The 13,339-nt window shown below is 45.2% G+C and overlaps 1 protein-coding gene across 1 annotated transcript; it reads right to left on the minus strand.

Moving 5' to 3' along the window:
* Window positions 1-3,133: 3,133 nt before the first annotated feature.
* LOC124661523 (long chain base biosynthesis protein 1a-like) lies at window positions 3,134-7,799 on the minus strand. Its single transcript, XM_047199389.1, has 12 exons — window positions 7,691-7,799; window positions 7,512-7,606; window positions 7,312-7,403; window positions 5,124-5,217; window positions 4,973-5,045; window positions 4,757-4,889; window positions 4,434-4,608; window positions 4,153-4,293; window positions 3,937-4,032; window positions 3,692-3,833; window positions 3,394-3,521; window positions 3,134-3,301 (listed from the first exon to the last, which is right to left on the minus strand). Exons 1-12 carry the CDS (start codon window positions 7,797-7,799, stop codon window positions 3,134-3,136), a joined length of 1,446 nt encoding a protein of 481 aa, XP_047055345.1.
* Between the last annotated feature and the right edge of the window lie 5,540 nt (window positions 7,800-13,339).

The following is a 13,339-nucleotide window of genomic DNA, read 5'->3' on the forward strand; positions in this document are numbered from 1 at the left end:
CTCTCGCGAAGGGCCTTTCTTTTAATTTATGTTGAGTCAGTTTACCTACTTCTTTCTATCTTAGAAGCAAACACTTGTGTCAACTGTGTGCATTGATTCTTACATGCTTGCTTATTGCACTCATCATATTACTTTGTGTTGACAATAATCCATGAGATATACATGTTGAAAGTTGAAAGCAATTGCTGAAACTTAAATCTTCCTTTGTGTTGCTTCAAAACCTTCTATTAAGAATCTATTGCTTTATGAGTTAACTCCTATGCAAGACTTTTGATGCTTGTCTTGAAATTACTATTCATGAAAAGTTTTTGCTATATGATTCAGTTGTTTAGTCATCATCTTTTTGTTAGGAAACTATAGACCATTGCTTTGAGTCAGTTCATTCATCTCATATGCTTTACAATAGTATTGATCAAGATCATGTTGGTAGCATGTCACTTCAGAAATTATTCTTCTTATCGTTTACCTACTCGAGGGCGAGTAGGAACTATGCTTGGGGATGCTTGATACGTCTCCAACGTATCTATAATTTCTTATGTTCCATGCTAGTTTTATGATAATAGATACATGTTTTGCTCATACTTTATATCATTTTTATGCATTTTTCGGGACTAACCTATTAACAAGATGCCGAAGCGCCAGTTCCTGTTTTCTGCTGTTTTTGGTTTCAGAAATTCTACACAGGAAATATTCTCGGAATTAGACCCCACGAAGACAGAAGTTAGTATTTTGCCGAGGCGGACCCAGAGAGCCAGAGAAGGGCCAGAGGGAGGCCAAGAGGCCCCCACAGCATAGGGGGGCGCGGCCCACCCCTCTGTCGCGCCACCAGGTGGGGAGGGCACCCTGGGGCCCCTCCGAGGCCGCCCTTCCGCCTATATATTCTCCCAGATGCGAAAACCCTAAGGACATCAGTCATATTCCACGAAAAGTTACGTAGCCGCCGCCATCGTGAAGCCAAGTTCGGGGGACAGAAGTCTCTGTTCCGGCACGCCGCCGGGACGGGGAAGTGCCCCCGGAATCCATGTCCATCGACTCCACCGCCATCTTCATCGCCGCTGCTGAATCCCATGATGAGGAGGGAGTAGTTCTCCCCCGAGGCTGAGGGTTGTACCGGTAGCTATGTGGTTCATCTCTCTCTCCCATGGTGTGATCTTTATGTGATCATGAGCTTTGTAATCTAGTTGAATATGTAGATGTTACTCTTGTCTATTATGCACTCTAGAGGTTACTTTAATATGAACTCCGGAGTCACTCTCCACGGTGTGATGGTTACAGGTGTGCGCATCGTGTGTGATTCCTTTATGACGTTGTGGAGCTTGTTTACTCCGGCTTGAGGTGTGCTTTTGCAGCCCTACACAATGAATGGTGTTTGTTATCCAACAAGAGAGTGTTTGAGAGTAGCATTTATTTATTCAATTATGTGATCATTGTTGAGAGTGTCCACTAGTGAAAGTATGATCCCTAGGCCTTGTTTCTAAGCATTGAAACACCGTTTCCAACAAGTTCTCCTACATGTTCGCTTGCTGCCATTTTTATTTCAGATTGCAATTACTACTTATAATCATCCATATTACTTGTATTTCACTATCTATTCGCCGAACTAGTGCACCTATACATCTGACAAGTGTATTAGATGTGTTGGGGACACATGAGACTTCTTGTATCTTAATTGCAGGGTTGCTTGAGAGAGATATCTTTGACCTCTACCTCCCTGAGTTCGATAAACCTTGGGTGATTCACTTAAGGGAAACTTGCTATTGTTTTACAAACATCTGCTCTTGGAGGACCAACACTGTCTACAAGAATAGAAGCACACGTAGACATCACTGATGTGCTCATCACACCTTCCTCTTGGAGTTTCCCAACCGCTTCCACAACAACGCTCAGCAAGATTGTCTGGCACCATCACCGGAGCAACATCAATGCCGCCGTCAGCGGATGTAAACAAGCCGCCCAAGGTCGAAAAAAGATCATACTGTACGACTTAAACAATTTATATTGTTGAGGGTAGAGGGCCGTTGCCTTAACCCTTCCAACACACGAACATAGAATTCTTTTGTTTAATATTTATTTGTTCAACATAATATTCATATGTATGAAAATAAAATTACATACATTTAAAACGACACAGGGCAGAAAGATGTTTCCTCACGTGCCATGAATATGGGCAGTATGTTGGCACGATTGATTGGAAAAAAAATACAGTATGGTGTGTCCGTCATCTCCCACCGCTCTCTCTCTCTCTCTCTCCGCCTCTTTCTGAGAGAGGCTCAGTCGTCCCCGGCTCCTCTCCCACTCCTCTCAGGTGGCTCTGCCGGCCGAAGACGACGGGGGAGAGGAGGCCGACCTTCTCTGTACAACAGTAGTAGTAGGGGTAGGTTCTCGTCGGAGTTAGGTCTAGCCTTTACCCTTGTGGAGAATGGCGAGATTCCAATGGGGATTACGTCGCTGAGGCATCCGAGCTGTTTTTGCGGCGGTTGGTGGTGGTGCAGCTTCTCATGGTGCTCCTGTGGAAGGAGATGGATGTGGGAGGAGGCACTGCATCTGAATCCTCCGATGTCGTCCGACGACGACTTCCCGATCAGTTGAATGGGCTAGGATATGGGCGAGGCGTGGGGCAACGGCACTTGAATGTTATGGCCATGAAGCCGATGATCCATGGTGCACACACCGGGATACGGTGATCATGTACTGCCGGTCGTGTCGGCGTCCCAGCATACTCCTTGCTTGGGATCCAAATTTGTTATGCTTAACCGATCTACTATTTTTCTTTTATGATTTATCCATATTCCTCGGTAGATCGAGTTGTACAATTTTTTCTGAAACAAGGCAAAAGAATTGCCATTTTCATCATTACGACACTATCTTTGAGGTAGTATGCACTGTGGAAAACATGTTTTATAATAAAACGCTGGTATCTATTAGATATTATATATGTTCATAATCTTATTTATGAACCTGGTCAGAATTATAAATAGCGTACTTTAGAATAAATTTAATTATATGCTTTGTTTTTTGAAACTGATGGAGTACATTTGCCAGTCAGACTTGACATAGACTTAACGGTTGCATACATTTGCAAGCTACACAAGGCGGCAACCGGGCTCTATCGTCTTGCAAAGCGAAACACTGATCAACTGAGGACCGACGAGGAAATTTTGTTCAAGGATGAACATACTTTTGAGATGTCTGATTCCGTGTGACCAGCGGATACGAATAGGCGAATCCCAACCGGAAGCTTGCACCTGTCCAAACTTGACCTCTTGGATGCCACAATGAAAACTGAGTCTTCCTTGAAAGCCTATCGAATGAAAATGTAGTGTGAATATAATTTGCTTATGAAATTCATGTGAACTTTGTCAACAAGTCCTTGTCAAGCCAAATCCAACTTACCTGTTCGGCAATGGTTTCAAGAAGATCAAGGTCGGCGGCTAGGGAACCAGTTGGTTTTTTGAGCTTAAGGAATACCATAGGTGACAGAAGATGGCTACAAATTTCAAGCCCTGGAGTACCTGACAGTCCTGTGATCAAATAAATAAAAGGCATCAAGGTGTTAACCAGACAAAGGTTGTGGCAAACATATTGTGCACGGATAAGGTTAATCATCTGCCTTATAGTACATTGCGCAACACATATCATGAGTTCCACAGCTAGTATCTAAACAAATGACAGGAGAAAAATATATATTTACCTTTATGCACAAGAGCAACATTGCTCCTTAGGATACTGAGAACCAAAGAATTTCCCTCCAGGTAGTTTACAGCGGAAACAGTAGCAGTGGCAAGATAGGGAGCCAGAGAGTTAGAGAACACGTAGCCAGAGCTGCTTAGACGCTGCAAAAACTGTAACCCTTTAATTGCTCAAAGCTTAAAAATGATTGTAAACACTTTATTTTTAATGTGAACTGATATCTCACAGATATGAAATTGCATCTACCTGATGATCAACAACTCTGGCACTTCCTGTACAGAACCCACCATCACTAGCTAATGCATTTCCCATTCCGGCAGTAATAATATCAATTTTGTCAATCTGCACAATGTTAGGAAATTTCAGAAATGAAGAGAACAAGGGCATAAGTATCCAGCCCTTCAGTTTTGCTGCAGCAGAGCAGCAGTTTTTTAACACTAGGAGTAAACACCAAACACTCACTGGAACTCCGTAATGTTCAGCAAGGCCCCGTCCACACTTGCCAAGCACGCCAAATGAATGACTCTCGTCGAGAATAACACGGAACCGATATTTATCCTTCAATTTGATTATCTCGTCCAATGGGGCAATCTGACCAGAATTCTGCAGTCACCGCAAGAGGGGTTATATCTAGAATATTCCATGGGTTTACAATCAGGATCACTATTTAAAGTAGAAAAACTTCACAAATAAGAAAAATCTGATGCTTCTTTAACACACAATAATCACAAAAGGTAGCACACCTGGTAAATAGATTCCACAACAATGTAGCATCTAATTTTCTCAATACCTTTGTTTCCACGAGTAAGTTTTTCCAACGTGCTAGCGAGTGAAGCCATATCATTATGCTTGAAATAAACAACAGTACTTCTTGATAGATCGAGACCATTTTGCACTGCCCAGTGAACGCCCTCATCACTGCAATGCACATACAACAATGGCTTCCTTGGACAATGAAAAATGATATTCAATGTAAAATACTAGCCAGGTTTAAGCTGCCAAAATACAAGAATAACTGTATGTCTGCCTAAAGCTACTATATAATGATCATAACAGGATGACTCACGCCACTATGATATCTCCTTTCTTACAAAAGGCAGGTATCACACTGAATATGGTAGATATCCCATATGAATACAGAACGGAGTCCGGCGTTCCAAGGAAGTTTGCTATTTTTGCCTCACAGTCAAGGTGCACATCTGCAAGTGTTCCACATTTATAAAGTAAGCTCTTTCATATTTACTTAATTGGCTTTGAAACATGAACATAGAAATATACAAACCAGTTGTTCCATAAAAGCCACGTGGACCACATGGCCCAACGCCATATTTCTCCAACGAGCCAACACAACACTCCTACAATTCGCTCGCACTGATCAGATATTCCGGACGAACATAGTAATATACTGTCGAAACGTGACATTTCTCTCTTACAGCAATTTTCTCGTTGCCAATTAAACCAAGGTAGTTTGCTGATGCAAAGTTCACAACTTCTTTCCCATTAATTGTCGTGTGTGGTCCAGCAGCACTGTATATAAGAGAAGAAGACAGATATCAGTGTTGCCATAGTGCTCACCTTATAAATATCCACATTTCACATTCCATATGGTTCTAAGAAATGGATCTAGAATAGATCGAGATAAACACTAGGAGGAAAATATCTCCAAGATATACTTATTCCTAAGATTTATAGGCGTGTAAATTGCCAAATAGAAAAGGATATGTCTAGCGGGCGGTGGCATATGCTCGTTTGCAGTGCCCAGCATACCCTCTATATTAGAAAAGTTTTTATCCCCTCCCACAAAAACGGAAAGATTTTACGGTTAATTAGCTGGTTCGCACGCGCTGACACGCTTTTTCTTTCCTAAACGTACATGCAACGTGTAGACCAGCTAGGTATTGTAGATCTATTTCAAAAAGCTATAGCTTTTAAAGCGTGTATCGGAATTATGATTCGTTTTCACATTTGGATTCGTTGGAACAAGATCTTCAAAACTAGATCTCGCTTGCATATATTTCAGCAAAAAAAATTAAGAAACAACTTTGGTGCGCTACAAAGCAACTTAGGTGAGCAACTAAGCAATTTTGGTACACGACGATTTTTTTTTAAAAACAATGGTAGATAACTTTGCAACAACAGTTGACATCTTTACAACAACTAAATGCAACTTCGCATGTTCACAAATAACGATAGATAACTTTGCAACAACACTATAGTGGCATGCAACACATACAAAAACGATACATAAGTTAGAAAACAACCACAAAAGCAACGAGCAAGTTCACGGTAATAGTAAAAAACTTTATTGTAGTTTTAGGTACCTTCAGTGCAGTGGTAGGCAACTTTACAAATAAAATGGTAGGCAATTTCGGTGCACTAAATTAGTGTAGTCGGACATCAAAGTTGCCAGTTGGGCATTGTGAACACTAGAATTGCACACTAAGGTATCAAAGTTATTCTGTTGGACACCAAGAATGTGCCGCAAGCACCAAAGTTGCTATGTCCGGCAGCAAAGTTGCTCCGTCGGGTTCGAAAGTTGGTCTGCTGGGCAGCAAATGCTCTGTCGGATTCCGAAGTTGCTCTGTTGGGTAGCAAAGTTGCTCCATCGGGTTTCAAAGTTGCTTCATCTGGTTCCGGCGGCTTCATAATAGTGGTACCGGCGGCTTCTCCCCCTCATTGGCCGCTTCAGCACAGGCGGCGGCTCCCCGAAATCGTGAGCACCAATATTTTTCTAACGGGCACCATAATTGCACCGCCAGCCATCAAAGTTACGCTATTAGGCACCAGAATTGCACTATTAGGCATCGAAGTTGCACTTTTCGGCACCAGAATTGTGCCGGCAAGCAAGAAAGTTGTCCTGACACCCACCCGTTGCTCTTTAGGGCACCATTAGTTGTGTTGTAAGGCAACAAAATTGTACCGTCATGCACCAAACTTGCTATGTCGGACACCAGAATTGTGTCTTCATGCACCAAAGAACAAAAATTGCTCGGCCGTGCATGATAATTCATGTATTGGCACCAAAGTTGTGTCGCCAGGCACCAAGTTATTGTGTTGGCACCAAAGTTGTGTCCCCATGCACCAAAGTTGTTGTATTGGCATCAAATTTGTGCCGTCAGGCACCAAAGTTGCTTCGTCACACATTGAAATTGCTCCGGTGGACACCAAAATTGTTGTCGGGCATCAAAGTTGTCCCTTTGTGTACCAAAAAGTGTACATGTTCGTTGCACAAAAAAGTTGTTTTGCCGCACACCAAAGTTGTTTTGCTACAGAACAAAGTTGCTCTGTCGCGCATCAAAGTTGCTTGTTAAAAAAATCCGTCAAAACATATGAAAATGTGGTCTAGTTTTGAAGCTCTTGTCGTGGGGATTCTAGAAGTAAAAACGGATTATAATTTCGCTGCACGATTTAAAAGTTATAGATTTTTGACAAACAACACGTGATATGAGCTAGCCTACCATTTCTTTTACAGCTGGACGCACGGAGCTGTCGCGTAGTGCGCCCGCCCGCTTTTATTTGGCACGCTCCCGCCAGGAATAATTCAGGAATAGAAAAAACCTACCGTTCCAAATTAGCAAATTGATGGTGCTACATCTTTAAAAGTCAACCCATCGCACAAACCTTTCCAAGATTGGAGCGTCGATTCGGGCGCCCTCTTTGATCGAAGGACATAAAGGTTCTGGTTCCCATTCATCACATAGCTCGTCAACCTCCTGCATGCGGAGATAAGAAAGAAAATACAAACCCTTGCCAGAATGTGTCATGAAGCGATGACCAAAACCAGTACTCTTTCAACTGGACCAAACATTGGAGAACGGGACCTTTTTGCTCAGCGCCTTCTTTGGAGGTTTGTAGCTCTTCCTGGAAAGCTGGAATACTATGACTGCGATAAGAAGTCCTTCCACGATCAAGCGGGCTGAAAAATGACACGACATCAGAAAAATGCCAAAAACTGTATATACCAACAGCATCGTCAAATTATTAGTAGGATAAAAGAGGCTTCCATCGACATGAACCCCGAAAACGACCGAACAGGAAAGAGGGGCGTTGAACGCGGCCGAGACACGAGCAAGCACCGCTGTTGTGGCTTTCACAATCGGCAATTCCATGGCTGGACTCTGGAGACGGAGGAGCGGGGCTCTGCGGAGATGTGAAGATTGGCTGCACGGAAAAAGGCAGCGGTGGAGGCAGCTGGTTGCTACTAGCTGGAGTCCCCAAACTTCCACATGCACTTTCTCTTCCGAGAACTTCGTTGGAGTGACCGATACACAACCATGAAAAGGTCGCTTCTCCACTCGGATGAGCTTCAGCATGCATCTCCCATGCTTTGTGACGCTCACGCGTTCGGCCGGGGTTCGGCCGCGCGCGAACATAAGCAAGAGCATCTCCAGCTGCGTTCTCTAAAGTGTTTCTAATGGGATTTGAGACGCACTGGACAAAAAAATGTTCCCAGCTGCGTGCCCTAAAGCCTCTTCTTATCCGACGCGGCTCAATACGGTGTCCGGCACCCCGAGCCCGTCCCCGCAACACAGGAGACGCTCGGGGGGCGCCGGACACAGCGAAAAACGAGGCGGTCTCTCACCTATCGGCGACTATTTCTATAACTGTTGGTTCGCGCTTTTTATTTCTCGCCGCTCCTTCCCTTCCGGGACTCCCACCTCTCCGCCACCACTGGATTTACCGGCCGTTTCGATGGCTGATCTCCTCTGAGAGTCGGCACCGTCGTTGCGGCTGGCTCTTTTGCGGAGGTTGATCATGAGTTGCCTGCAGATTTTACCGATTTTCCCGCCATGCACGTAGAGATCCGTGACAACAATGTTCACGAGCAACTTCAAAATGATCTCGTGGAGCATATGTGGAGGATCAAAGAATTATCAGCAAATGCCGCGGCACCTTGATCTAGCCCCATTTATTACATTTGTTTTAGTTGTTTTATTGTTTGTTGTATTTTAATTTGAAAATAATCTCGGCAAACTTATTTATTTGTATGCTATATTTAATAAATGATTGTGTTTTAAAAAATCCTTTTTTTTTTGGAAACGGCGTTTGGGGTACGCGGCTGGGGAACGACGTTCCCCAAACACGATACGAATAAAACATATCCCCCAAACGTTCGATCTGATGTTGTTCGGGGGACACTTTGTGGGACGCGGCTGGAGATGCTATAACAACGCGCCGTACGTTTGGGGTTCAACAGTGATTTGTATTTTTTCCGCACAAGTAACTCTTCCGTCGTGGTTCTCTGAGTCCTTCTTTAACTTGCGTAGGCAGTCAGCTCAGCTCCACTGTATCTCTCGCTCTCACTCTCAAAAAGAAGAAAAAGCCGGCTCAGCTGTTACTGCGAACGCGTACATTTCAGTTAATGGATGTTGTCCCGCGTTGTTCCATTGTGAATTGTGATTAATTGGTATCGATCGGCCGGCAGATACCGTTGTTGGCCGACACGTACATGGAGAGAAGGAGTACGTATGATGGTGAAAATGTATCGATTGTTCCCGCGTGCGGGTCAGTATTGGTAGAGACAGTGTGCTGTCGTAGTACAGTAGTAAATTAGTAGTAGTACTTAGGAAGGAAACAAATCACGACTACGTCTCGGTATAGCACTGCACGAGTACGTCTCGGTCATCGATCGGATCAACCCGCGCGCCCTACTTACTTAAGGAAGGAAACCAATCACCAAAAATTAAGAGCATCCATCTGCTATCCTACCCGGCCGGCCGCGCGCCATCGATTTGTTCCGACGTACGACGCCATGGCGGATCAATCCCCAGTGCTCCCTGACCACGTTCTAGAGGACATCTTGGCGCGGTTACCGGCCAAGTCAGTGCTCCGGTGCCGCTCTGCCTCTCTCGCGCCTGGGAAGACTTCGTCGTCGATCGCCACCGCCATCTCGCCAACCGTCACGGCGGCCCTAGGATTCTCTTCCTGCAGGAGTCGTCCTCACACGAGGAACTTCCAAAGGTGCACACCTGGTCGCCGGGCCACCCTGGCGGCGCCACCCTCATGGAGGTCCCTCCCGCCCTTAGACGCCGCCACCGTTGTCCGCCGTCTGCTGGTGGTACATCCTTTGGTCCCCATTGGCGCCGCACCGACCGGGACAACCTCGTCCCGCGCCTCATCACCCATCACTGCCGTGGCCTGGTCATCCTCGAAGCCGCCGGCGCAGGGATGCACTTCGTGTTCAACCCGTCCACCGGCCAGATGGCGTCCCTGCCGGAGGGCCGCTCCATCGGCTGCCGCCATACCACCGATGCGCAACGTCAATACGCGAGAGCTTAGGGATCGGCTATGACGAATCCATCAAGAAACACAAAGTTGTTCGCATCTGGTATCGTGGATGTAATTCCGACAACCTTCCAGCATCTGTTGGATGCGAGGTGTACGTGGTCAACTCCACGGGGAACTGGAGGCTGGCGAAGGGAGGTGCTCCGGCATGCTGGGTTAACCCAAACGAGACGAGCGTATTTGCGCAAGGGCACGTGCACTGGCTCGGCGAGCGCAGGCTCGACTCCCAATCCAAGGAGAAGCTCCTTCTCCCTTGGCGAGGAGACGTTTGGGACTCTGCAGTTGCCGCCCGACCCCGACATGGAGACAAACTGCAGTCACTACCTGACGGAGCTAGGTGGGCGGCTGTGCCTCTTCAGCACCGAATTCGACACGGTTAACACCCTAAAACCGCATCGGCACCACGTCTGGCTACTGCGTGAGCACGAAACTAGCACCTGGGATCTGCACTGTCAGATCGACGTCGATACTCTGCCGCCCAAGAGCCCATGCGCGTCGGGGAGGTGATGAGCCCACTCTGCTTCATGGACGACGGCCGTCGCATCGTCCTCGTGCAACCACGCAACCGCTCGGCGTGTGCGGCTAGCTTCAAGCTGCATGCGTATGCCCCTGCCACGGGTGACACCGAGAACCTTCTGGACCGCAGCGGCCTGGCATCTAGCGAGCTCAATATCTTTAAGCATGCTGCATTATACCAGGAAAGCCTCTCCTATCCTGGGCACCCGCATGTGGACATCATCTTCGCCATCTCGCTGGTTCTACGCAACTTGCCCATGAAGACTCTTACAAGGCTTAAATGTGTCTGTCGAAGTTGGCGCGCCATGATTGAGAGCGAGGACTTCCGTAAAACCCGACTGACCATCTCCCCATTTTGTTTTGATTACAAAGGAGGAAGGAAAAGTGGCACCATTAATTGCTAGAAGAAGATGATACTATGATCGATGCTTGTAATGTCGCACATTCCAGTCCAAATGCGACGTTGTGCTTGTTGTTGCCTTGTTGGTCTGAACTGAATATATTTCTGAAATGTTCAGTTCCAAATTATTTCTCTACTTATTTCTCAAAATTGCTTCATAGGAGGTCTTCAGTCAGTTTAGCGGCGGGAGGTAATTTAAACAATGTAATCAAGCTTTCTTGTGTTCTTCGGAATCAAAACTGGCCAATGTTACGGCTAGTCTGGGCTTCAGTTCTACTGAATGTTGTTCTGTCATTTTAATAATTTCTAACAATTGAATAATATTTTTGTTGATCTGCTAAATCATCTAGACTTGCTTCCCTGAAGTGAAGCTAATCAGGGGCGAAGAAATGGGCCATTAAGTTGAATGCTTAATCTTTGATCTGATGGTTTACATCACTGAAGTTCGTGCGAGTAGACCGACATTTTTGCTAGCTGTATGGCATCTTGTGTTACAAAACCCTTCACTCTGAAAAGATTTGCAATTCACTGTATATATGTAGTGTATCCCAAACTTCTGTTCCCTCGCTCTCAAATGTTATCGTCGTCTTCCTGAAACCGATGAACATGAGTGATTTTTGTAATATTGAAATATTTGTTATATAGTACTATCTTAGACATTCAGGAAAAGAAAGATAAAACTACCAATAGTTTCATGGTGAAAAAAGAGGCATGCTACCAAACATGCTGCTACATTATTACTACTATTTTACGGTTTCAACTAGGGTGTTTGAACTTTTGGCATATTGTGGGCATAAGTGGCTTGGTGGGCAGCGGCGCAGCCACAAAAACTGGCCGCATGTGTCAAAACTCAAGACGATTCAGTAGCACCACGTGTTGCTTGCACTTAGTAGTTTGAATTACTATGTATAACTTGTTGTAACAAATTATCGTGTGGCGTGTAAAACACCGGTTGATAGAAAATTGCCACACGATATTTGAAAAAAACTGCCACATGAAAGATGGTAACACCAAAAATCACGACATCCGCTCTAAGATTTGATGGTTTGGATCGGGTGGGCCAGAACCGTACCATTGGCCGATCATAATTTTTCAAACATTAAAATCCCATTTGTCTTGGCCTTTGTATGCAGTGTCAGCTTAAAAAAAATCTTCTACTCTATTCTTTTTCAGAAAAATGTGTAAATTAATAATATGCCATCCATATCTCCTTTTGCATCTTACATCATGTAGTTTACTAACAGTTTGCATATACCAAAATAAATTATGAATTGTGTGGGGTATGATCTAAATAATGTCTCTATTCCATTTAAATTTGTGCAGCTCACCCATGCCATGATATCTCATGGTAATGAATATTTATTTTTTATGCTAGGAAAAATAACTTGAACCGCTAATTGTTTGCTAGGATTCTGCTTCCACTTAGTTTGATTAAGTTGCATCACATCATCCTTAATTACCATGGCATGCATGATTACCATGATCACGCTCGATCTTTTCACTACGGGAAAAAGTCTCACTGCCGTGCGCGCCTCTTTGCCGTGTGCATTCGTGACCCTTTGCCGTGCGGCAGTTCTTTGCCGTGCGCGAGGCGCACGGCAATGACAGCTTTGCCGTGCAGCAGCGGAACGACGCACGGCAAACAAACGGTGCACGGCAAAGATACAGTTCGGCGCTCGGCAAAGCAGCGTCGCACGGCAAACCCGCCAGATGGCGCACGGCAAAGTAACGCCCCACGGCAAAGAGGCCATGAAGGCGCACGGCAAAGATGCGGGCACGGCAACGACGGCTTTGCCGTGTAGGCCAACCCTTTGCCGTGCGTGTTTGCACGGCACGAGTACAATTTTATTTCTTTTCCTTCTTTTGTATTTATATTTGTATTAATACTTATATTTGTTGTAAAATTAGTTTTTTACTTTTTGTAGACTATTTGTTAGTGTTACTTAATACAATCTGTATACCGATAAAACAAATAATCTACATCTTCATCGACCCCTCCCCCCAACATATCAGGGTTTCGGAGCGGATTAACGGGGGTTCGGTGTCTGCTAAGTGTTATCGCCCACACATATTTGGTGCAATTTCTTGCAGCTTTACACCTTACACGACACTTCCAAACATATTTAGGTCTACATGCAAGTTTGGCTGGGATTGAAGTGCTCCGGAGGTCTCCCCCCCCCCCCCCCAAAACAACGATCTATATATGGGCCCCGGCGGTCTACCCCCCTAGATTTCACCGCGCGAGGTTCCACCAACATAATTTTTGATAGGTTTGGTTTTGGTTAGGCCATATACACATGGAAAGCAAGGTTTGGCACCATTTGGCACATTATAGCCTCCGGTATACCCGCCGCGGGACACTTCAGCCTACAAGTCGAGGAATCTTCCAAGTGTTATCGCCCGAAAGAGGGGAAGCTCACACATGGGAGCTATGCCTTGCACCATTTG

Source organism: Lolium rigidum, chromosome 1 (genome assembly GCF_022539505.1).
Source record: "Lolium rigidum isolate FL_2022 chromosome 1, APGP_CSIRO_Lrig_0.1, whole genome shotgun sequence".
Taxonomy (NCBI): Eukaryota; Viridiplantae; Streptophyta; class Magnoliopsida; order Poales; family Poaceae; genus Lolium; species Lolium rigidum.

Bases quoted from the DNA above. Each gene is read 5' to 3' on its own strand.
- LOC124661523 (XM_047199389.1), bottom strand. From the start codon at position 7,799: ATGGAATTGCCGATTGTGAAAGCCACAACAGCGGTGCTTGCTCGTGTC. The intron at 5,046-5,123 runs GTAAGAGAGAAA...AGCGAATTGTAG, and splicing joins TTGGCAACGAGAAAATTGCT to GAGTGTTGTGTTGGCTCGTT. The intron at 3,522-3,691 runs GTAAATATATAT...ATTTGATCACAG, and splicing joins TGTTGCTCTTGTGCATAAAG to GACTGTCAGGTACTCCAGGG.